Source organism: Miniopterus natalensis, chromosome 5 (assembly GCF_054644295.1).
Source record: "Miniopterus natalensis isolate mMinNat1 chromosome 5, mMinNat1.hap1, whole genome shotgun sequence".
In the NCBI taxonomy this organism is placed as follows: domain Eukaryota; kingdom Metazoa; phylum Chordata; class Mammalia; order Chiroptera; family Miniopteridae; genus Miniopterus; species Miniopterus natalensis.
The window spans coordinates 77615755-77640976 of record NC_142085.1 but is presented as its reverse complement, the minus strand read 5'-3'; the positions used below and the strand labels follow the sequence as shown (position 1 = coordinate 77640976).

The 25222-nt window shown below is 37.5% G+C and overlaps 1 protein-coding gene across 4 annotated transcripts in view; it reads right to left on the bottom strand.

Annotated features, from left to right (window-relative positions):
- Positions 1-25222, bottom strand: part of ADGRG6 (adhesion G protein-coupled receptor G6) — a 129995-nt gene that overhangs the window by 65764 nt on the left and 39009 nt on the right. For 2 of the 4 annotated variants that reach the window (XM_087817659.1, XM_087817657.1), the window contains exon 3: positions 683-1024. In XM_087817659.1, the coding sequence (XP_087673785.1) occupies positions 683-1024 (342 nt within the window). Of the gene's footprint in view, positions 1-682; positions 1028-25222 lie in introns of all 4 variants that reach the window. The other 2 variants (XM_087817656.1, XM_087817658.1) reach the window with 1 other exon arrangement.

Below are 25222 nucleotides of genomic sequence, written 5' to 3'. Positions count from 1 at the left end.
GATACATGACATCTACTTAAGAAGCTCAAGAGAAGAAAATATATAACTACATCTTATAATTCTGAAGGTTGTGTTTTCCTTAAGCAAAGGCAGGTTTTAGAAAGAATAGAATTATTTAAATGCTAAGATATGCCATAATCTGGGAAATATATTTGATAAAAATATATCATCTTTCCTTCAATTGCCATTTTTTCAAGAGATTTTCCTCAGGGTATGTTGCTTATTAGCTTAAGTAATAAATAACTCTTTTAAAGTTTTAATTTATATGCTAATATTCTATATTTGTCCCCTAGCATAACTCCTTAAAAGGGCAGTATCTTAAAAGCCAGAAAGAAAATGATTCTAAATAGGAATGTTTTAGACATTCAGTGGAGAGATGTTAAAATTACAGATTTTAATTATTAGCTGTGGAAAATCTAGTGTCTTCCAAGCAGCCTTTAAATGTTCTGCATATAAACAATATAAAAGAACTCGGCTCTACTGTAATCAGATTTTTTGGATCTGGTAGCTATACATTGCTAATGAGAATACTCAGGGAATATTAACAACTTCTTGCCCTCCAATTCTAATCCCAATCATTCACGTTCACATAAAAGAGCCTAAGTCTGCCTCCTGGCCCTGTGTTTATTGTAGACCATGTTAAATGAAAGCAGAAGGTTGGCACCGCCTCTGGTTTACATACCTCTGATGTAGCTGGCATTGAAACCTTTCTTCTGGATGCTAAAGTCACTTGAAAAGGACACAAGCATCTCATTCGCACTTGAGTTGAACGATAGGCCTTTGGCAGTTGCTCCACAAAACTTCGTTTGGCTCTCTCCGTTATCCAGGGACAGTGAGTCGTAAATGCAATTGGGGGCTTCTTCAATGTCGAAGTCATTGAATGTTATCTGGATGATGTAGCCCGTGGGGGCACGGAGGGTCCACATGCAGGCCTGGCTGTTGGGGTAGTCATTCGGGTAGCACGGGGACGTGAAGGTGCCCGAAGGGCTGGACAGCACCATCCTGCAGTTGGCACATCCCCACACTGCTGGCCAGGCAAGAGAGACAAGAGAGAAGGGCTGGGATCAGAGGCGAACAATACTCCAAGAATCCCACATACTGGGGACAAACACGGCAAAACAGCAAAATACATTCGTGAACATGAAGAGGACAAGGAAACTGTCTCAGGGAAAAAGAAGTACCAATAAAGCAAGAAAAAGTAAAAGAAAAATACATATTTTAGAACAGTTATTCTTAAACTTGGGAGAGTGGGTCATGTACTCTGAGAATCTAATGAAAGTTAAGGGAACTCTTTCCAGTAAAATGCACAGGGAACACTACACTTGGCCTACATTTTGAGGAGTGCATGAGGCCTCAGGAGGCAAACACAGATTTCGCAAAGCTTCACTGACCTTAGTTAAGAATCTCTATTCTAGAGAGCAACTGAACTGGCTTCGAGGGGGTCATAGAACCATAAAGGTAGAATTCAGTATTACAAACCATGGATATAAAGGAAGAGAAACACTTAGGAAGCAAATCTTCAGAGAGAAAGCAACCAGAAGTGGAATCACTGGGTCATAAGGTAGTTCCATTTTTAACTTTTCGAGGAACATTCATACTGTCTTCCATAGCAACTACACCAATTTGCATTCCCACCAAAAGGTAGCCAGAGTGCCCTTTTCCCCATCAGTCGACGATTGCATAAAGAAGATGTGGTATATATATATACACAATGGAATATTACTCAGCCACAAAAAAGGATGGAATCATTATTTGTGACATGAATGGATCTAGAGGGTATTATGCTAAGTGAAATAAGTCAGACAGAGAAAGACAGATGCCATATGATTTCACTTATATGTGGAACCTAAAGCAAAATAAACAAACAAAACAGAATACAGAGAATAAAATGAGGGTGGCCAGATGGGAGGGGGTTGGGGGGCTCCGTGACAAAGGTAAAGAGAGTAAGAAGTACAGATTGGTAGTTACAGAATAGTCACAGGGATGTAAAATGCAGTATAGGGAATATAGTCAATAACATTGTAATAACTACGTATGGGGCCAGGTGGGTACCAGAATTATCAGGGATATCACTTCATAAATTATATAGACGTCTACCTACTATGCTGTACACCTGAAACTAATATAAGATAATACTGAATGCCAGCTGTAATTGAAATTTTTTTAAAAAGAGAAAGCAACCAAAACAAAAAAAATAAACAGGTTATCTTCTGGAAGATTATAATTTTCTAAAATTCAAATAAATAGCATCACCTTGCATGTGTGGGATATTTATAGTTTTGAAAGTACTTTCATTTATCGCATTTGCTTATCACATTTTGTAATTATATGCTTATATGATTATCTCATTTATACATTCATTCAGTAATACTGAGTGCCTGTTATACGCCAGGTACTATTGTAAATAGTTAGTATATACCAATGAACAGTGAAGATAAAGTCTCTAATTGATTCTTACATTTCAGTTTTGAACCCAAATGGTAATAGGAGGTAGAGGAAAAGTAAAGCAATCAATTATTTCTCAGTTATGACTTATCCGGGCTCTGGCTACCAGGAAGAATCAGAAACCAAGGTCTACTGTCTTCCCATTAGTAATGCTTTTGCAATTACTATTCATACTGCTTTTAAATATTTATAGAAATGTAGGCAGTTATCTCATTTATCCAACATTCTGGACAAAGTAATTGACATAAAACTGACACATAAATTTTCAAACAATAAAGTACTTTCCACCATGATAAGGTAAATAACTATAAATTTACTGTGTTCCTCCCTTTTTTATGGAGTTGAGTAGAATGAAAATGCAATAGCTTTTCCTGAAAACGGTTGTCATAGCAAATGTTCTTCTATATACAGTGATATATTCAAGGAAGTGTATGTTATGCTGCTCGAATTAAGCTGTGCTTTTTTCTTGTGCCCGTGGCACCTTGTGTCACGCGCTGTTTTTGTGTTACACACTGTTGCTGTGTTACGCACTGCCTGGCCAACTCTGCCCCCCACCCATTCTCTCTGACTTGCCCTCCCTCTGCTCTGCCTCCCTAAGGCTCCGACATCTTGTGCAGGCCCAGAGACACCCAGGAGAAAACAATTTATGATCATCAAGTGTTTGCCAAACGCCATGTGTCACCTCCACCTGGGAGACTACGTGCTTACCGTCTGCTTCCTGCTAGGCTCGAAGCTCAGCAAGCAGGAGGCATGTACGGGCCAGTTCACCACCTTCCTCCCCATAGCACCCCTGCCGCATAAAAGACCTTTGATAAAACTGGCCAAGTTGATGAAAAATGAGTTTAAATGAATGGGAAAATGCCTAAGTTGAAAATGACTAAGTATAGTATATGAACCTAATTCAAGCAAAATCTAAGTCTTAAAAAAAAAGAAAAAAAAAAAAAAGATAAAGGGTGTGTGAGCGCTAGAATATCCCTATAGATGGGGTCTGGGGCTCTTTCTCTCAATTTTTTCACTCCTAGAGGCGGACTGAGATGGCTAGACCCCTCTGATAAGGTTAGCTTCCTGTTACTGCACCTTCGGCTCAGGAGAGAGAAATAATCCCAGTAAATTAACACTAACCCATGCAGTAATATGCTCTGAAAATTAAAAAGAAAAACAGAATGAAACATAAAAGATACTCTCTTTGTGTCATTCCCAACGTGCCTGCAGGCAGCATGAGTTATCCAAAAAGAGATGCCATTCCCTATATCCAAGACTCAAGTAATGCTCATGGTATCCTTTGTCATGGTGTATTGTTTTTGCCAAATTCTTTCCTAAGACTCTAATGAAAGGTACAGGAAAATCAATTTGACTGATAACACTGACTGTACTTTTGAACAAGTTCATCTTTCTGTGCCTCAGTTTCACCAACTTTACACTGGTAGGAGAACTTGTCTCCTAGGGTTATTGGGGGGATTAGATGGGTCAAAACTGTGAAATCCTGGGAGCTGAACGGGTACAGTTAGCACTACGTAAGTGTTGGCTATTACTAATCATCGCTGTAACACAAAATCTGCGCATCAATGATTTAAGAGAGGAAAGCTAGCGCCCCACCTTAGTAGCGTCTCTTTTTCTCTTAGGCACTCATTGGGATAGAAAAGAGAAAGATAAGGCGGCCATAATATTCATTAAAACACAACACTTAAAGCATTCCTATCCTCGATCCTCACCTACAGTAGCTGGACAGCATTTAGAGACAGTGCCACTAAAGAGTGATTATCTTAACTGGATTAAATGTCAGTTAAAGTAAGCATGGTATCCTCATGTTCATATTTATAGATTGGTTCACAGTAAAGGGCTTTCTCATGTGACACCCTAATAACCCTGAGAATTAGCTCCGCCTCCATCCTCAAATGAAACAAATAAGGCGAATATGGATTATCTAATTTTCCCCCAGTTACACATCTAATTGATAGCAGGACTGAGAGTCAAACCAGTCTAGTGTCTTTCTAAGAGAAAAAACAAAATCAAAAGACATAGCAAGGGTACTGTTTTAAGAGGCAATGTTTTTCAATGGGCAATCTCGTAAACATAGTGCAATCACCCTAAAAATATGTTTTAAGAGGCTAATTTTGAAATATTTTAGTAAAGACTGTTAGAAAGTCTAAAATATAGTGCTTAGGATTTTTCCTTTGGAGAAATCAAACGTCACAACTAATCGATTGCTATACGATACACTAGTCCATTAAGAAATTGATTTGTTCTCTCTTAAAGGCAGGGCTACTTAAAAAGACGGCTACTGAAGCAGCCACTGAATGACGCCTTGGATAACCAGAGTTAACACAGCTTCTAAAAACTACCCAACTCAAAACATCTGATTCCAGATGTTCTCAAAGACAGGTATTGAAACATATTCACACCTATGATTCAGAAAAGCAAAGTTTTCAGGTAATTTAAACAACAAAATAAATTCCACCCTCAGTTCTTGCAGATCTTTCTGAATGTTTGGTAATAATTTACTTACACATACTTCTACAAAGCTTTATTTTTCAAAGAAACTCAAACCTAAAATGGAAAATCTCCCAGTCATGCCAAAGCCTATCCTAATTTATAAACAATATTTAAATATAGATTCAATAACCATTATCTTATTTTTTAAAATCTCAGATATTTGAATTTCTTATCCACTTTTGATGCAAGTACTTCTCTGTAAATCAAACATGATGTTCTTTAAAATCTTTCAAAAACAGGAGTTTTAGCTCCCAAGGGATCAATCAAGAGATCAATTCTGGCTGCTTTCAACACAGATCTGTAGATGGAATAACTGCTTTTCCTGCACTGTGCTAAATGGTGAAAAAAAATGGCATTCAAATGAAATCTTGTCCTTTATTTGAATTTCTGTAAAACTGCCACTAATGAATTTACTGGAAAAACTAGCCATTTTCAGAACATTTAACTTAAGTTGCCTGTTCAACTTGCATTTATTTGAAGTATTTTTTGAATGATTTATGTGACTATGTTAATTTCTAAAGAATGAAAAGTCTGTTAGTTGCTTAAAAAGGTTTTAAAATATTTAGTAGCCTTGATGGTTTCTGAAGATTAAACCCAAGGGTCAGCAGTTGAGAATTCTTGGCCAATTCTAATGCCTAAATCATTACAAATTCCCCAGATCAAGTAAAATGTTGCCAGATGGAGCTCTTTTGTAATGTAAAATATAAATAATTCTTTAGATGCTGGAATGTATTAAGTGACTGATAATATACAGAACTGGACAACTTCATCAAAGTAAGTACTGAAATTTAAGTGTTTTCAGGCTCTATGCAGATTATTTCAGGATGGCAAGGAATCTGAAGGCAATCTGCTGTGAATTGGCAATTCACAACAAGTCTGTGATTCTGCTAATGTGATAGACTTGGCAAGTCTCCCATCCTCTCTCACCACTCCTCTCCAAGCTCTGCACTCAAAAGTAGCATCTCCGTGTTGGAGGGTTGCTCCTAGATTGAGATTACTTTGGTCATTCCAATATCCTATTAGGACTTTTGACAGCCAATCAAGGATATCAGTTTATTCCAAAAACTCTGGCTTCCCCAGAGTTAACCAGAAAATTGTTTTCCCTCTGTAATGTTTCCACCTCAAAATGTTCTTTGGAAGCACCATGAATATGAGGCTACCACTTCAATCCTTTCAATAAAGCTTGACGTAGCTAGAAAACTAACAAGAAGTTGAATTCGTTTCCTTGATGAGGCATCTTTAAGCTTGACAATTTTTTGAATCTCCAAAGAAATTCACATGCACCACACCCTCAAACACATTTCTATCTTTTGTAAGACTGTTAATGTTTAAACTTTGAGTCGTGTCCTTCCATAATCATCTTAGCAGGTGAACATTCCATATGTAAGGGCAAAGGTAATACTTTTGGAAGATCCAAACAAGTGAACTGTTGTAAATCCATCTAGAGTCAGCTTATTACATTGATGTACATCCCTTACAAGAGGATTAAAAACAAATACACGTGAGTGCACACCCACACACATTTTCATGGGAAACTGTTCTCTCTTAAGCAGTAAATAATTGAGTCTCTCTCCAGTATTTAAAACAAACAAAACAATCTAAAGGCAATGCATAGTTTGAAACAACCTAAACTGCCTGGTCTATCACTCTACCTTCCTGTTAAGATATTCAAGTCTCTTATCCCCTTCCAAATTCCTGTGCTGTGACCCTCCAACTCTGTATTAATCCAGCCATGGATCTTCTTGCTGTCTGATGCCCAGGCTTCTGAGCACTACTGAAAAGAATTCACAAAATTGTGGACATTTGTACTAAAGATGCTTCCAATTCTATCTCACTCTCGCCCTTGCGACATTCAATGCCTATGAACACTCCCTAATTTTTTAGTCTCTACCCTATAGTTCCTACCTTCTCTTTTTTCTCCTTCTGCCCGCACTCTGCCCTCTCTGAGAATCCCCCCTGCTATACTTGTCCTTAAATCTTTGCTGTTCCAAGTATGGTCCTTAGACCAACAGCAGCAGCATCACCTGTTGGGAGCCTGGCCAGCATACAAAATCACTCAGACCTATCACGCAAAATCTATTTTAACACTATTCTCTGGTGAGTTATAATCATATTAAAATCTGAGAAGTGCTCCTTTAAATAACAACATACAACAGAAGCAATTCATAGTCTCCATTCACACGCCTTCTCCCAAGAAGATCTGCTCCTCCCACATCTCCTGCAGTCATATTTATACCATGACCTCTGGTTACTCAGTCACATTCTCTCTTTGAGAATTTGAAGTCAGAAACACACATAATTTATTCAGAGATTGGTGAATGATAGAATAATGAAATTATATAAATTTAAAGGTAGCAGATACCTTGACTACTTGCAAAGGACACTGATGGCCAGACAAAAAAAAGAGAGAGAGCAAGAGAAAAATGTACAGAACAAAGAGATGAGAGGAAACAGACTTTCAGGAAACACAAAGACTTTAATTCTAGACATTGCATGTGTAGAAATCAATGGGAGGCGCTGTTCTTTGCAGCTAGTCTCTGGATCCTATGACAAGAACTCTTATTATACCTACCATCCCATTTCTTTTTTTTCTTTTTCTTAATATATTTTATTGATTTCAGAGAGAGGAAAGGAGAGGGAAAGAGAGATAGAAACATTAATGATGAGAGTCATTGATTGGCTGCCTCCTACATGATCCCAGGGGATTTAGCCCACAATCCGGGCATGTGACCTGACTGGGAATTGAACTAGGATCTCCTGGATCATAGGTCGATGCTCAACCACGGAGCCATGCCGACCGGGTCCCCCTTCTTGACTTGATCCAACTTTAATGGGTTTATGTTCCTTTCAACCAAGTGTTATTCAAGCTCATGCCTTTGGGGGCTCTCCTCTCCCTATACGCATTCTCTCTGTGTGATCTCATCCCAACACAGGCCTTCATTATGTCCAAATACTGATGACATACATGTTCTACTGAGCACCACATCCACACTTATGAATGCCAACTCTACATCTCTACTTGGATATCCCATAGATCCTTCAATCCAAATACCAATCCTCAAATAACTTGTTTTTATACATTTCACAATTGTTAGTTGTATGAGAATCATCCAAGCTAGAACTCTGAAAAGCCTTTCTCTTTTCCTCTCACCCACCATTTCAAGTAGTTTGTCAAGGGTTATGACACTTATTTTATTCATGGTTATTTCATTTACTCCCTCATCTCATTCCCATGCACTTAGTTTAAGGTTTCACCTTTGCTGTCTTGGACAAAAAGCTTAGTAAATAATCTCCCTGCCAACAGTCTTGTCACCTCCAACTCATTCTCGATATCATGACGGGAAACATCTATGAAAATGAAAATGCGAGTCTAAAGGTATGTTTTCTGTAACTCAGAATCTTCTCTGGGATTGAACAAGACAAGCTCCTTTGAATGGCACATACAGTACTCCATATCTGCCCTCTTCATACTTTCTAGCCCATCTCTTACCATCCCCCACATTCATTCACTCAATAAGTACTTATTAAGCATCTATGTGCCTGGAGCTGTAATGGGTTCTGGGAATATAGTCATAGATAAGATATAATCTCTGATTTTAGGAAAGCATAGATCATTGCAAGTACAGATAAATAAGTAGATAGTGATAATATAATGTGAAAATTGCTGGACAGAACAGGCAGATGAGTGTGATAATCTAGGTTTAAATTCCATAGAAATGGTACCATTTCTAACAGATGGGAAAGGAACTGAGACTGAAATATGCAGCATGAAAGTGGGCCGCTAACAAGGGGAGGCACAGGAGAAAAATATGTGTTCTAGGCAGTAGGGTCAGCAGATGCGGGTGAGAGAGCATGGATTATTCAAGCAACTTAAGAGTTCAGTTTAGCCGCAGCAGAGTGTGCAAAGTGGGGAGAAATAAGAAATAAAGATGGCAAGGCAGGCAGAGATGAGGCTCTGCAGGGTTTTGCAAAACATGCTAAAGAAAATGAAAAATTGTAATAAAAGCAGTAGTGAAAATGAAAAGGTTTTAATTATGGGAACGTAAAAAATCAGATTTGTGTTCAGCACAGAGATTTTTATAAATCTCGCCCTTTTATACATAAACAACACAAAATTAACCAGTGAACAAATACCCTTGTAAGAATCACTGCAGCCTAACTCAAAGGACTTCAAAGATGACAGGGGGAAAGACAAAAGGCAGCAAGCTACCATGACAGCTTGTTTGTGGAAAGAAAAAAGCTGTCACAGTGGGAAGGAAGATTAATCTACAAGGACTCACTGAAGCAAAGCCTCACTGTTGTTGGGTAAAACATAAAAGCAGCAAAGTGACCAACCTAGAGTTCACTGAAGATCTGTCTTACTTTGATCTTACATGTTTTATTACCCTTAAAAGAATACTGAGGAAATGATAAAAAACACTCACCTAGTGTTCATGCCACTTGTGAATGTCACAAAAAATCTCCATATGGGATTATCTAGGCAGCATTGCAGGGTAAAATTTGTTTTTGTTGGCATTAACCAGAAAAATATTGCTAAATATTAGCAACATAAGGGGAGAATGTCTTAGCCTAATAAAAACTGACTATAGTTCTAATACCCATGAACACAGTGACTCAATTACTGGCTAAACACTGCATTATTAACTTTTTGAGCACATGAACTATCCATAAAAAGTACTAGGGACTATAGTAGACTTATAGTAAGATGCTCAAAAAATATTAGTTTTTAGAGTTGTTGTGATTATAGTTGTTATTTGATAGTAAAGTACGTTAGCCATATATTAATTTGTTCATTCACTCACTTCATTCAGTAAGTCAGTCAGTCATTTAATTTTCTGGGCCCCTAATTCCATTCATTTTCAGTTTCTTTTTAGATGTCTTCACATATAGTTACCAAAGGGTGAGGAGGGGAGGTAGGAGTAAAACAAATTTGAAAAGTCAGTGAAGGTTATTGCTTCCAATTTATTCCATGTTTTGTGGTGCAGGTGAAGAACCTGAAATTAATAGCTAGGACAAGTTTTGGTTTTAAAAACGTGCCCTCCCAATAGGTTGGGAGAATATATTGGGAAAGAGGTGGCAGTAGCAGGATAAGTGTGCGTCTTAGCTCAAATTTTCCAAATAAGCCTTTAATTTGAGGGTAATAAAAACCCACTCAGGTTTGTACACAGAAATGGAAGCAGTTTAAATAGTCAAGGTTGGAGTACAGCAAATTATAGATGCAACTGGCATAATTTAGTCCCTTTAAGGAACGCTTTTTTATGTTAACATCTTAGTAATAAGAAAGGACTGATGTAAAAATTTCCATAATATAGGTTTTCAAAAATAAAAATATTTTCTCAGTAAAACTTTCCATAATATAAAACAATTTGTTGAAATATGCTGTCTAATTGCCTTAAGTTAATTCATCTCCGGAATTACTTTTCAAAATATTTATATACTGTTAAGAATTATATGTTTAAATATTCACATATTTGCACATAGATCTCAAGTATATTAGTATATATGAGAGAAATAAATAGTCTTCAGTTTTTTTCTCTGAAATTTAAAAAGGTTTCTTCTATTCTAACTCCTTTCTATCTAAATCCCATAATCTAGCTGGTAAAACCTCTTTTGTTATTATTCCAAAAAAAGAAGTCATTGTGGTAAGGGCAATGTGCTTAGAAAACTGAATGCGACACTCTGTCAAGATCTCTTCTAGCCCTGCCGGGCGTGGCTCAGCGGTTGAGCGTTGACCTAGGATCCAGGCGATCGGGGTTCGATTCCCGGTCAGGGCATATGCTCATGTTGTGGGCTGCAGCCGATCAATGACTCTCTCATCATTGATGTTTCTATCTCTCTCTCCCTCTCCTTTCCTCTCTCTGAAATCAATAAAGATAAAAAAAAAAATATATCTTCCAGATCTAAAATCATGCCTTTCAAGGTATTTCCTTTAAAATTTGAATACAAGCCATATAAACTTATAAAATATATTGTTAACGATATGGAGAGAGGGAGTGAAATAAAAATAATAACATTAGTTACAAGCCGCATTTAGTGAGTAATTACTTTGTGCCAGACGAGGACAGAGTAAATTGCTTTCCTCTTAAAATAGCCGTGTTTATGTGAATATCTGGCCGTATTACAAGCGGATCAGAGCGGGTTCTGATCTTGGCTCTTCCATTAACCAACCATATGACTCTGAGCTTGTCGCTCGGCATTGAGGCCTCCGTTTCCACATCTGAAAGAAATGTCTGTTTGCGTTCTGAAGTCCTAGTATGGGTGATAGATTCAGGTCCTTACACACAAGAGCTTCGATTGCTCCCTTTACAAGGAAGAAGCTTCCAGGAGGGTCATAAAGATAACTGATGCTTCCCTAGGGAAGAGACTGTCCTGATGTATAGTTCACAAGACTGTGAGACAAGACGGCCTTTCTGAGTGGTCATGAATCTCAGGCTGTTTGTGTTCATTTGCCCACTTTGGGGCCATCAGTGAGCCAATACAGATTGAATGAAATTAGAGCTAATGGTGAGCAAACATCCTGGCTACTGGGATATATTCCGACTGCTCAAGAAAATTTCCACATCTTGCTAACAGTCCTTATTGTGCTATTTTGAATACTGCTGGCTTAGAATTATGGAGCAAGCTGTGACAGATTGTGAAGATTTAGTGTGTGGTTACGTCGGGAAAAGAATCGCCTCCTTTCTACTTAATGGAGCTGCTTTAGTGTTCTTGATGACTCCCGGCTTACCTTACAAAAGGAAAAATAGTTGACTTTTGTAAAGTTAACACACCTATTGCGAAGCAAGGTTGAATCCTGGCTTGCCACACCATTGCCAACATGTTTATCTAATTTCAAACTGCGCTGGCTTGGGCATGAGGTGACACAGAAGCTAAGTCCGGAGGGCCTCTGGCAGCCGTGTCCATCCCGGCAGCTCAATCGGCATCTCCCCATTTAACCCGCTTCACCTCTGCCCCAGGGACCCTCCACATCAATCACAAGTCTGCAGCAAAAACACCCTTAAAAAAGTTCACCAAGTTCACCAAACTTTATAATTATAAGTTTCCAGGGTAGTATAAAAATCGACTGGTTTACTGTCTTCTTTCAGCCAGTTCTATTTTTAAACTTCATAAAAATGGGAGAGTGACTTGTTATAGGTGGGTGCATAAGGTCACACCTGCAGGCAAGCCCAAGAGAAGGCCAAGCCACCGAAAGGGGGTGGGCTGGGTGGGCTGTGGAGCAAACAGTGCAGGATGTTCCCCCTGGAGGCACAGAGCTAAGAACAGAAGCTTGTCAGTGTCCAGGGGGTCTGAGCTGGGGCAGAGCTCACTGTCGCAGAGGCTCCCCCATCTGCTTCCTGTAAAACAGTTTCTGTGCTTTGAATGACCATTCAGCTTTGCAGTGTTTGAGAGAAAGAGAAATATTATTTCAAAATACAGATTACTTTCATGATCCCAGTGAGAACATCTAGTAGGGAAATTTTGTAGGGTGTTATCTACGAAATTATTTTGAAATAATAATAGGTATCTATCTATTCTGGTCCAATACAAGCTATTTAACACATAGTTCAGTCACCCGCCCCTTCATCAAAATAACACGGATGAATCGGCATCCTGAGCTCCAGTGATCACTGAGATTACACAGGAAGGCCCATCTTACAGAAAAACTGAAAGAGAAATTTCAAACAGTGGCAATTTGGGGTCTAATATAAATACTTTAGACACACAAACATCATTTTCCCAGGGAAGGGTTTATGATGGGAAGACTATGTGCCATTTTGACATCAAATCTCAACAAGAAAAGATAAGGTTTTTGGATTCTTTAATAATGAATTAAAGTAAGTAGAAGATTTTTGGAGAACAGATCTTTCTGAAAGTTATTTGCGAAGATAATTTGAATTGAAACTCTACTCATGGAAATCAAAATGATTTTCTTCTCCTTCCAATATAATTAGTTTTTTAGGATGAGAAAGACTTCAGGCATTTTTCTGAAGGATCCTGCTAATGTGGTACTGTTTTAACTGAAAGGGCTGCTGCTAGCTTCACTATGCAAAATGGTCCAAAAAAACCCCCAAACCCCAAAAAACTTAATTAAAATTCTAATGGAAGGTAGCATTTGCTTATAAAATGCTGTTAATAGTTTATATATGTGTGTGTGTAATTTTGCCTGAAAGAACATTTTTTTAAATTACCAAAAATATTTTTTTCTTTAATACATCATTTTCATGGATATTATTTTATGATGTTTTACAAATTTCTTTCCCATAAAACTAAGTAATGATTCAAAAGCAGGCAACGCAGATGAAGTTCCTTGCTCACTCTTTGTCTTATAACATCGTCAGTAACAAATATATGTATGAAACAAAAGAAATATGACACTGAATTTAAAATTCAGGCCAAAGCTCTTGGCCAAAACATAAAAAAGAATGTTCTAAGTGATTGTAAGACTTACTGTACATCTGACAAAGTGAGGATCGTATCTGGTCATTACCAACTCGGACACAGCAAAGGGCCCGTTTCACAAAAGATGAGAGAAGCAAAACCTTAAAGGAGAGCCTATCTTGTTATTTCTGTTTACTATATTTAAACATTTGCTCACAGGAGAACTGAAAATTAAAACACCTATAGTTCCCAGGAGCTCTTTTGGACGCAAATCTAAGTTTCCATTTGAACTGCTTCAGCGCTGCTCCCAGGCCAACATCTTTACAGCTGTTCTCAGCATGTAAACCCCCATACACTTGCCTGGAAATAGCTCGCCGCCTGGCTGGAACTTTCTGCACAGCGTTTCAGTGAAAGACACTACTGTCCTCTCAGGCCCATTATTCAACAATTAGACTTGGGCCGCCGCAGCAGGAGACAAAGCCAGCACTATACGCTGTTCGGTTCTGTCCGTCTGCTTCACGGCATCAGTTTTAGGTACAGCCTTGCCATGTACAGTGTGACTTTTTTTAACATGACTTTAAGTGATGCAGAAGCCATGTAAAGAGATGCACATCTCCCTCCTGAGGTACACTCTTTTCAGAAACATAATAAATAAGGGCTTTAGTTAGAAAATTTCAGATGTTAGTGTAACTTTTCTATCAAAACCAGTAATAAAGGCAGATTTTAATGTTAATGGAATGCTAACGAAAAAGATATATCAAATTGTACTCTACTTGGTATAAATCCAAGTAATACTAATGTGCTGACCCATTTTTTGCCTTTACTGGATTAAAAAAAGAAAAAGAAATAAAACATAATACCAACGTTCAGTTGATTTGATCCAGGATTTTAGGGGAAGGCTGGGAGGAAACATCTGACCCTAAGAATGTTTGATATGCGTTGTGATTAAATCACCGTGTTAGATATAATTGTCATAGCATGATGGCAGATGAAACTATTTCATTCTCCTCTCCTTCGGTAACTGATGAAAAGAAATTCAGAAGAGTAAAATAAAACACATTTTGGACACAGCTTGGAGGGGAGTCCTTTGCTGCTTGCTTCCTCTTTGATTCTTTGGGTTATGCCTGATAAAAATGGGAGTAGAGAGGGAAAAAGATGTAGCTATCTCTAAGATGACCCACTTATCTTGAATTCATACCTTGACACTGCGTAATGCCAGTACACAAAGTTACAGACTTCCTTCATCCCACACAGAGAAAGTTTTGGGTGGTGTTTTGTTCCTTTTTCTCTTTATTTTGGTGGTGCTGGGGGTGGAGATCTGAAAATCTTGTGGTACACCCTCTGAAATTTAAGACTATTTCCCTTGGCACTCTTCATCTAATTTTATTTCCTTGTTTTTCTTGCCAGATATTTTTTCTCAATTAAATACCAAAAATTCGTAAGATGGGCCAGGCTAAAAAAAAAAGAAGTGAAGAATAAAAAAGGGTAGAGTTCTACCTGTATATACATAATGTGTGTACCTTCTGGGAGCATATATGATACATATGCAGGCAGTTTCCAGGAGGTCAGGCAGCTCTGCTTACTTGTTTCACTTCTAAATCTCCAGTGCCCAGTGTTACACATGGCAAGGATTTACCAAATTCCCAGAAATTGAGGAAAAATGACAAACACATACACACACGTGAACTTCAAAATGTATACAGCACTAACATATATAATTCTACATGTATTTTTAAACATATACATTTCAAGATAATGTTTTAAGTAATCAGGATTTTTACTTGATGGTAGAAGAACATCAAGTTGTTTGTTTCTTCCTGGTCGGGATAAAAGTTAAACTGGCCCGGCCTGAGTGCTCAGTGGTTGAGGGTTGGCCCACACGCCAAGAGGTCGCCAGTTCTATTCCCAGTCAGGGTAGATGTGGGGAGTGGGGGTTGGGGGGCGTGCGGGCTCCTCCCCCTGGTGGGGGACATACAGGAGGTGGCCAATCAATGTTTCTTTCTCATCAATGTTTCTATCTCTCCCTCTCCCTTTCTCTCTCTCTAAAAGTCAATAAAAAACATTTTTTTAAAAAGTTAAACTGAATTCCATTCTAAGCTGAGATTATATTTGATTTCATACCCTACACTTGCTTCACTCTAGTCACTCTATACTCACTCAGCACATATTATGTATAAGGCACACATTATAAGTACTAAGAAAGAAATTGTCTATTTTGGAGAAAACAAGGAGCCACAGCAGAGGTGCCATAAACTTCCTCTACAGGAGGGTCATTGTACTTAAGGTCAGTAGTTGACTATGCATTGTTTCATCTTGAACCACCTGATCTCTGTCATTAATAACATTAAGTAGGATATTACTGCTCGTAGAAACCTTCTAGTTCATCCACTTCATGCCCCTCATCTTTACAGATGTGGAAGCTAAGGCCCAAGGATACCAACTGATATGCCTGAGATACCAATTGACTTGCTTGAGAGAACACAGTGAATTAAAATCAAATGATAATCATTTCTGTTTCCCAACTACGGTAAATAGAAATATTTTCTATGTGAATGCTTATACTAAATTTAAGCATAGCAAATATGTTTTAGAGAGCCTAAGGTGTCTCAAGTCATGTACAATTAAACTCTAACAACCTCACGAAGTATAGTGTTACCACTATTTTACTGATGAGAAAACTGAGATTTCCATGTATCATTTTAATGCATTACTTTGTTTGTGTAATCTAGTTTATATACTCCTGACAGTCAAGGATCACATATAACTTGGTTTAGTCAATAATTACATGCTAAATCTATTTCTAATGGTGGTAGTATATATGGATGGTCACAGTATTAATAACTATAATTAATTTAATCTTCAAATTTTCTCCAGAATCAAAATATTTTAAGGAATCTTAGAGTTTAGATAATCCACTCCACCATCTTTCTTTCTGTAAGAAGAAGCAACATGAAAAAATCATGGGCTTTTGAAGGCATGAGCTTCACCATTTGTATGTGATCTTGGGCAAATATTCGATCTATTTAAACCTCTGTTTCTGCTTAGAAGTGAGAAGACATCACCTCCTTTTTTGGTGGTGACTGCATGGATTAATGAAATGCGATACGACGTGCCCTATACACTGTTGACAATGGTATAATCATTTGGTTACTGGTGGTCTAATTTGGGTCAGTCATCAATTCAAACAAAGACTGTAGCCATGAAATCAAGAGAAGGATGAGACTCAGAAGGACAGTAATGGAAGTTAAGAAAGATCACCAAGAGCAGAAATGTTATTACAGACCAAGGCTACGATCACCCACACTCTCATATTCCCAATTACTGTGTATAAATATGAAAACTGGACAGTAAAGAAGGCTGACGGGGAAAAAAGGATTCATTTGAAATATGGTGTTGGAGGAGAGCTCTTCAGGTACCCTGAACAAGTGGGTCCTAGGGCAAATTAAGCCTGAAAAATGGCTGGAGGCAACAATAATAAAACTGAGGTTGTCCTACTTGGGGCATATCATAAGAAGGCAGAGGACATTGGAAAAGACTATAATTCTGGGAAAATAGAAGGCAGCAGCAAAATATAAGATGGATTGACTCCATAAAAGAAGCCATAGGCAGGAGTCTACAAGAGCTGAGCGGGCTGCTGAGGACAGGGCATGTGGACATCACTCATTCACAGGTTCACCAGGAGTCAGAATTGATTCAACTACACGTAACACACACAATGGATGCTGAAGAGCACTGACCTGACCCCCCTTCAGCACTGTACTCGCTATCTCAGCTGAGACAGTTAGGCACTCACAGCTCACAGCTGAATCTCTCTCAGAAGACTGCTGAGCTGACTGGAGACACCTCACTCAAAGCCGCGCTCAAACACCTTTCCACAGTCTAGAACTCCGAAAGGCATCCCAGCTTCAGAGCTGCCTGAGGTGTATGCTAAGGTGATTATAACGACTGTCGAAAGCCAGCTTCTCCCTCTGCCCTATTCTTCCTTCACTTCCCCAAAGATGTTGACTAAAGAACACTCCTGATAAACCTCCTACATGCTAATCTCTGTCTCAGAGTTTGAGTCACAGGAACTCTACCGGCAACATCTAGTCATTTCACTGTCTTATACTTGAATGAAACAATAGTCACTGAGGATGCTCAGTAAAGAAATCTCCACTTAAACTGTAGTGATGTTGTAGAAAAATACTGAAGTCACAAGCTAGGAATGTTGGGTTACTTATTTAATTCTCAGCTCTAGGCCCCCTCATTTAAGTTCTCTCTTTAGGCCCTGATGTTTCTACCAGGCAAAGAAAAATATTACCTATATTAAAAAACAATCAATATTTTTATTTCATCAAATCCCAATCAATTCACAGACCCAAGATGACTAACTTAAAGATGGTGATGTTTTTCTTAATAGAGCTGGAATGCAGAACTTTCCAGATTAATCTAACCAAGTGGAAATTCATTAAATAATTCATTGGAGATTACTAATCAAAGTAGATTTTTGAAAACTAAAATGGCCTATATTACCATTCAGACTGAAAGTAAATTTTAGGTAACTATTTTGTTTTTGTGCCTATGAACTCTAAATATCTCACAAGAAAACTTCACGATTAAGTATTTTTTTTGCTCATTACTCACGAATTTTCTTAAGTACAGAAATAAAGTTGTTTAGTAACTAAAGTACATTTTGTATTAACACTGAAGTAGCAGATGCTTTCAAATGATGTTAGGAATAAACAGAGGAGGGGTACTTTAATGTAGGGAGTTAGAAAATGACATTTTCCTACTATCCTATTTTTACCAATCCAAAGATACACATTGTTCCCGCTGGAAAAATGACCTATCTCATGCCTATATCTAAATCTGCCTCTTCCATTTGATCTTGTAACATTTATGTAGAGCCTAATTATAAGAACGCTGGGTTGATGAAAGTTGAATTTTCATATTCCCTTTGATGTATCCTCTAGAGGGTTTAACAAACACCATTTAAAAATATACTGTGCTAGAACATAAACCTATCAGTCATCTTTGTTTTTTATTGAATTTCTGGTAAGCGGGTGGTGTGATGGTTCTCAAAACCTTAATTCCACCACTCCATTACCATGTAGCTAATGGGCTCAGAAAAATCCAACCACAAAAACATAATCACAGTAGTTCTCTGTAAAGAGGTACCTGAAACCTTGTTGATTACGACACTTAAAATGTTCCCTGTGAAGGTCAAATTCAAAACATATTTATGAAAAATAAACCTTTATGTTTAGATTTTAAGCCTGTTGGCCAGAAAAAACATGGCAGTTTGGTCCAGAATAGAAAAAATACTAACATAAGATTCCGGGGGAATATTTAGCTACTTTATTTAAATACAAATTCTTGTCAGTACTTGGGATCTATGATGAAGAGTTTCCTGGGAATTTAGAAATCAGATCATTCTTTAAAGTGTTAAATTTTAACTCTTTTGTGTTGGTACCAATAAACATAGTCATCCTAGAAAAAGAGACTCTTTCTGAGTAAGACTTGACTGTTACTAGAATGAATCTGGAGAAATACAGTGCATGTGGTAAAAGAAAAACCTAAGAACTCAATGGTAATTCCTAGCTAAGGACTGTACTGGGCCAGCAGAAAAACATTCCAGAAAATGGCCCAGTGTCCTCCTGCCACCAATAAGATCAAGCCTCTCATTAGATCGATACACAAGGCTCATTAAAACTGGGTTAAAACTGGATTCATCCCAATGTTCTAATTCACGCTCAGACCACTGTTTAGTTTCCCACGTAGGTGGACCATCTACTCTTCTAGCTCCTCGGATAGATATCACTCATTATGTATCAACAAACTGGCTCATTAAAATCGGGTTTCTCAAGTAGAGAGATATCTCCACAATGCAATGGAAACGGGGTAATGTTTAAAATATTTAATAATCCATAACAATTAGGATGTGGGCCCTGACCAATCAGGGCAGATGCTGGCCATTAAAAGAGCTGAAAATGAGTTCTAACAGTGAGCTTTCTGTACTTCCCTTTACCTGTAAGTAAACTCAATTCCTGCGTTAACACTTTTCTTCCCTCTTATACTGAGAGGTCCAGGAGTATAGGGGCTGTCTTTTTACCACTGTATCTCTCCAAAACCTAGCAGAGTTCCTGGCCCTAGGCCCGGTCCTGAGAATGAATGAGTGAATGAGTGAATGAATGAATGAATGAATGAGCGAGCAAATGAATGGCTGGAAAAACAGATATTACCATGGAGAAGTCTACCTTTAAAAGATGGATCCATTTTCATAGTGGGCTCAAATCAAACTTGTGAGGCTTCAAGACGGAGCGTAGAGCAGTTCACAAGTAGCCTTCAGTGAGGTCCCGCGGGGAGCACTTCTACAGGCTTCCTACAGGCAGCCCACGCTCCTGACCCACCCTGCACACAGCGTGGGCACTTTCCCTACAGGATCCTCGGTGACAACAGAGGAAAACAACTTTGCCTTCTCTGTCATCTCAACATAAACCTAAGACAAACAACAACTAACCAATTTAATGGATTAAGATAATAAGCCAATTTTGCCACAATTTATAGTCTGACTGGCAGTCACAAGTTTGATTATTAAAAACAGTCACTTTCCTCCTGTAATAACAAAACTTCCCTTTTCCATTCATTATGCTTTAGCCCCAAGCTACCAGCCATGTTGCCACTGGGAAAAATGCATTTTTAGCTGATGAAATTAGGTGATCATAAATTCACATGAAACGTAAAATACACCATCTTAGAGGGTAAACTCAGAACATGCTGGGGGGAGGGGCTAATATTTATGATATTTTCTTTCCTTCCCTTTGCCTGTCAAAAACACCCACTACAAACCCATGCATTTAACGGACATGTAAACCAGAAAGACTATTTTGAATTCAAACACAGTTGATGATGACGTGAAAAAGACTTCTAACTCAAAAAGCAAAGCGGTTTAACAGAGTGTTTAATTTTATATTTACAAACAAAACTTTTGCTCAGATTTTCATCATGCATATGATGTTTACAGTGATCAGCCAACAAGAACAGCCTTCACTGTGGCCGCCAACGATGCTAAGATATTTTTTCAAGTTATGTACACTTCCCTTTAGTCTAGGTCTTAATTGAAAATTAAAGAAAAACTAGGGACAACTGCATTTTTATATCAAAAACCGTAGCACATATTTTTTCCTCCTTTGCCACTCTGTCGAAAATTTTTCTGTAATGAAAAGCTTTTAAAATGAAAGATGAATATTTCTCAAGTCTCTTCTGACTTCATAATTGGCAATATTTTACCATCCAATTATCAAATGCCCCCTAATTCTATCATTTATTTCAGCTGGTTTGACTCTCAGTTCTCCTATGTTCTAGTCTCATGTACCAGGAATTATTGAAATGAGAGTAGGATCAGTTCATTTCCTAGTAACACCATCACCTAAAGGGATTTTCAAATATCCTTGTAGCCATCAATCTATTTTATTACAAAGACAACTTGATAATTACATTACAAAGACAACTTGATAATTACAATCCTAGACTCATATTGAATATATTAGATATGTTAAAATACTACATGCATGCGTGTGTGTGTGTGTGTGTGTATAGCTCCTCTATGTATCCTTTCCATTAAATCTTACCTACCAATTATTGCCTAAAATAGAATGAAAACAGAAGCTTTTTATTTACAGTTTTAAGGCACCCAGCTACTTTTACGAAGGTTTTGGAGGGAGCGATACCTCCTAATATATCTCATAGTATCAAGTGTTTAAAGAAAACATCATTTAACTAGTTAATTGTGAAAGTTAATAGACTGCTTAGCCTCAGAAATTTCCTTCCTGTGAGAACCTTTTAAACATTCTTCCTCACTATTTCTTTAAAATATATATTAAATACGAAGCTAATTTTAAACACATCCAAAGAATAAATGTCATACCTTTCCTTTTAAGATTAGATATTTTTTAGGTCCTGTAGATATGACCTAGGAAAGCTCCGTGTGATGTGCTAAAGTTCATGTAAAATATTCCAAATGTATTAACAAAGAATTTCAAATACCCTTTTACTATAAAGTTATAGTATAAAGAAAAACTTACTTATACTGATCACATTGGTAGGTGGTTTCTTTTCAAGTATGTTTTTCTTTTAGAATTTTGAGTTCATGTAATATTTTTCTTATCACTAATGCTTTGGAAACAAAACAATCAGTGACACCATCTAGAGAAGGCTTTTTTCTCCCCACATTTCACAGAGTAATAAATCAGGAATAATAAATCATGTGTTAGATCTTTCTGACTTCTCTCTGAACTTCAGTCTTCCAATAAAAAGAAAAGTCCAGGAGGAACTGCAGCTATTGTTCAACAGATGTATCTTTCATACATTTCATTTAGTATTCAGATAAACGTTAGGAATTCAGTGCCAGAAGCTTTAAATGTTAGTGAAGTTTACCAAATACAACTCTATGCTTAGGGTTAGGGTTTCAATCCAGGAGAACACACATTGAGAACTTCCCTTTTAAAAAATCTAGTTTCCCTTTGCCATATAATTCACACAAAATATCTTGACTTTTTGTACAATATTAAAATAAATCAGTGAACTGCAAACTTTCATGTCTTTGGATTTGGTTAATCTAAAGGTCATAGATGATTAGATATTAGGCTTGAAAACTAAATGTATTTCCCAAATTGGTTGCACTCTTGCTCTCTTCTTCACTGGTAATTAAAATATTAAAACTATATTGTTCAGATATAAAAATTCATAATTTAAAATCTATAATTTCACAGTCTCAGAAAAAACCTAAATTTGTATATAATAAAAATATATACTTCTAAAAACTTCACCTTTTTATCTTTCATAGAACAATTTCACTAAGTGAGACTGTGAGGGGGGAAAGATCGTAATTTAAAATAAACAGTAAGTAGAGGTCATTAGTCAAAAATGCTTATGCCCCTCATTTTTATTAAAAGTAATAAATATAATTTTTTTCTGAATGTTATTATTAAAAGTAGAATTTATTATTTGCTTAAAGATGACTATCTCTGGCTATTAAATTTTTAAACGATGTATTATTTTCTTACTTACAAGTACACTCTTTACTTCAAATAACCAGGTAAGTTTTAATTAAGTTCCTCATGAATATGGAGAATACTCTGGCATTTATTTAGGTATAATTAAAGTTGCTAAATAAAAATATAAGAAAATCGGGAAATGAATTTTACATAATTGTGAAAAAAATCTCCCTTTTTACAAAAATATAAAGAATGCTTTTATAGACAAATATTTAAATGTTTACCTAGTTTAATATAATAAATCCACTTGTGTATATGGGAGTCATGTTGGGGTACATATAAAAGTAACAGTACATGAGTGAGTCAGAAGTCACAATTTCATCTGTATTCTCAGCAGAAATGTTACTTATCTAACCATAGTTTTACACCAATAAAATTGGAACTTTTCTATTATTTTTCTCCTCCTAAATACCTAAATGTATATTTACTATGGCGAGATGAGAATTTATGCCAGGTGAGTATGAATAAACCTAATTTCATTCATTTTTCAACTGTGTTATTGGCTTTGTTAAGAAATTTTGATAATTTTTAAAAATTGCTTACAAGGTTAGTAAACTTTAAAAAATCTCAAGAGAATGATGGAAAAAAATTTATCAATTTTGTGGCTTGCTAGTTTTGATTTAGGTAAAAAAACACACAAACCAAAAATGGCTAGTTAATTATGAAAACATCTATATGCTTTATTTAGATGGTAAAGCTTCAATAAGAATGCTCAGGAAATTAGAGGTTTCATAATAAATATTTTTAAGTTAATGGTAGGGATCGTTTCTCCTAAAATTCTTTTTAAAAGAATATAATGTGCGTCATGGAACAATAAATTCATGCTATTTTCCCTTGATTACCAAGGATATTTATAATTTCTCACTTTGAATAGTAATGATCACCACACTACAACATAAATATGGATTGAGAAAGCACTCTGTAAATGGATCTCCTCTGGAATTTGATCTTTGGAATAAATCCCTGAGATAAACTTAGTTTCCTAATGTTTTTCCTTTCAACAATTTCCTCCAGCCTCTGGAGAATCTTTTTTCCACTCGGCTGGTTATCCTTCGCCTCTTTAGCACTCGCTCCCGCCGCCTCCCCGCCCACTGCCCCGCTCGCCCTGCGTTTTACTCTGCACACAGCTCCTGAGAGCAGCGGCTGTGAGCAGCTGAGTCACAAAACACTGGAGCTACGGGCAGCTTAAGAGATGAGCTTTACCCAAAAAGTGTTTTCTAGACGGACCCTAAATGGCACGCCTTCTAACCACGGGGTCTGACACCAGATTCCACTTTTGACATTCACAAAACAAACAGTTTTGGAGGCATTTCAATTCGTCAGTTCCAGTGATCAAGTTTTTAAAAAATTTGGTATTCATTTGTAAAATCCTCGTAGAGTTATAGAATTCTATTCGGAATAGAATTAGGAAGCATGTAGTCCACTGGCTTTTTCTATTTTAGAAGAAGGAGAAAAAGAAGGGAGAGGGGAGGGAGAAGGAGAGGGACAGGGACAGGGAGGGGGAGTGGCAGGGGGAGAGGGAGGGGGAGAGGAGGGGAGAGGGGAGAAGAGAGAGGGGAGAGGGGAAAAGGGAGAGGAGGGAGAGGGGAGAGGGAGAGGAGGGAGAGAGGAAGGAGGGGGAGTGCAACCTGTCCAAGGTCACATAGCGGCATAACTATGATTAGAATCTTGCTCTCCAATGAGTTCTCCATTCATATGTCCAAGCAAACAACAAACCAAGATCTTGATATCTTGATTTTCCATTTAAAAAATATTAAGTTCTTATATTAGAGTATGTTAGGCAGCCTACTGAGGTAGATACTACTGATAATCCTGTTGAATAGTTAATAAAACCAAGGCTTAAAGAGATTAGGTAACTGCTAAATCACAAAGCCCGAAGAGGGCAGGCTCAGGATTCGGACTGGGCTGGCTCCGGGCCTGGCGGGCACGCTCAGCGCCCTTCCCAACCTCAGATCCCGGAGGCCGGCGAGGCTGGCGCTTTCCTTTCCCAAGGCCTTTTTCATTCTTAGAATCCAGCAAGCAGCTGACTCTCTTACCACATTGCTTTTTATTTTTATTTAAGACACCTCTTCACAATGACTTCCTAAACCAACACCTACCCCTCCATTTTAAGAGACTATTATTTCCTGTAAATATTAAAGTGTTACAACCTAAGACACCTTGCAATTCCTCGAAGTCCAAGATGACCAGAGAAAAGAATGTAGCAGGGCAGGACTCTACTCATTTAAGCCCCTCGATTTATTTATTTATTTATTTATTATTTATTTATTTATTTATTTATTTATTTATTTATTTATTTATTAAATATATCTTTATTGATTTCAGAGAGAGGAAAGGAGAGGGAGAGCGAGAGAGATAGAAACATCAATGATGAGAGTCACTGATCAAGCCCATAACCAGGGCATGTGCCCTGACCGGGAATCGAACCCCGATCGCTTGGATCCTAGGTCAACGCTCAACTGCTGAGCCACGCCCGGCCGGGCAGCCCCTTGATTTATATGAGAGTATCCTCAGAGACACTGTGGTAACAGAAGCATACATTGTATGTACAGACTTCAAATAAACGCTCTAAGCCTTTCAAGCTGCCACTTTAACTCAGAAACTGCACTGATTAAGCGGTAAAGATTTCTCTGATTCTCCTTGGAATGGGTGGGGCAACAAGGACGTTTCTCTCTCTGGAAAAGTTCACAGTTCCAAGGACCCAAGAAATGGAAATATCTTTACCTCTTTATTTTACTCTTAACTCAAGAGTAAGGGTATATTCTTCCGAATATTTTTCTTAGCGCATCCAAGTTTCATTTCACATAATGTACATAAGAGCACTTATGATATGCTCTGCAATCATATATATATTTAGAAGCATATATATAGAAGTATATATATAGAAGTAC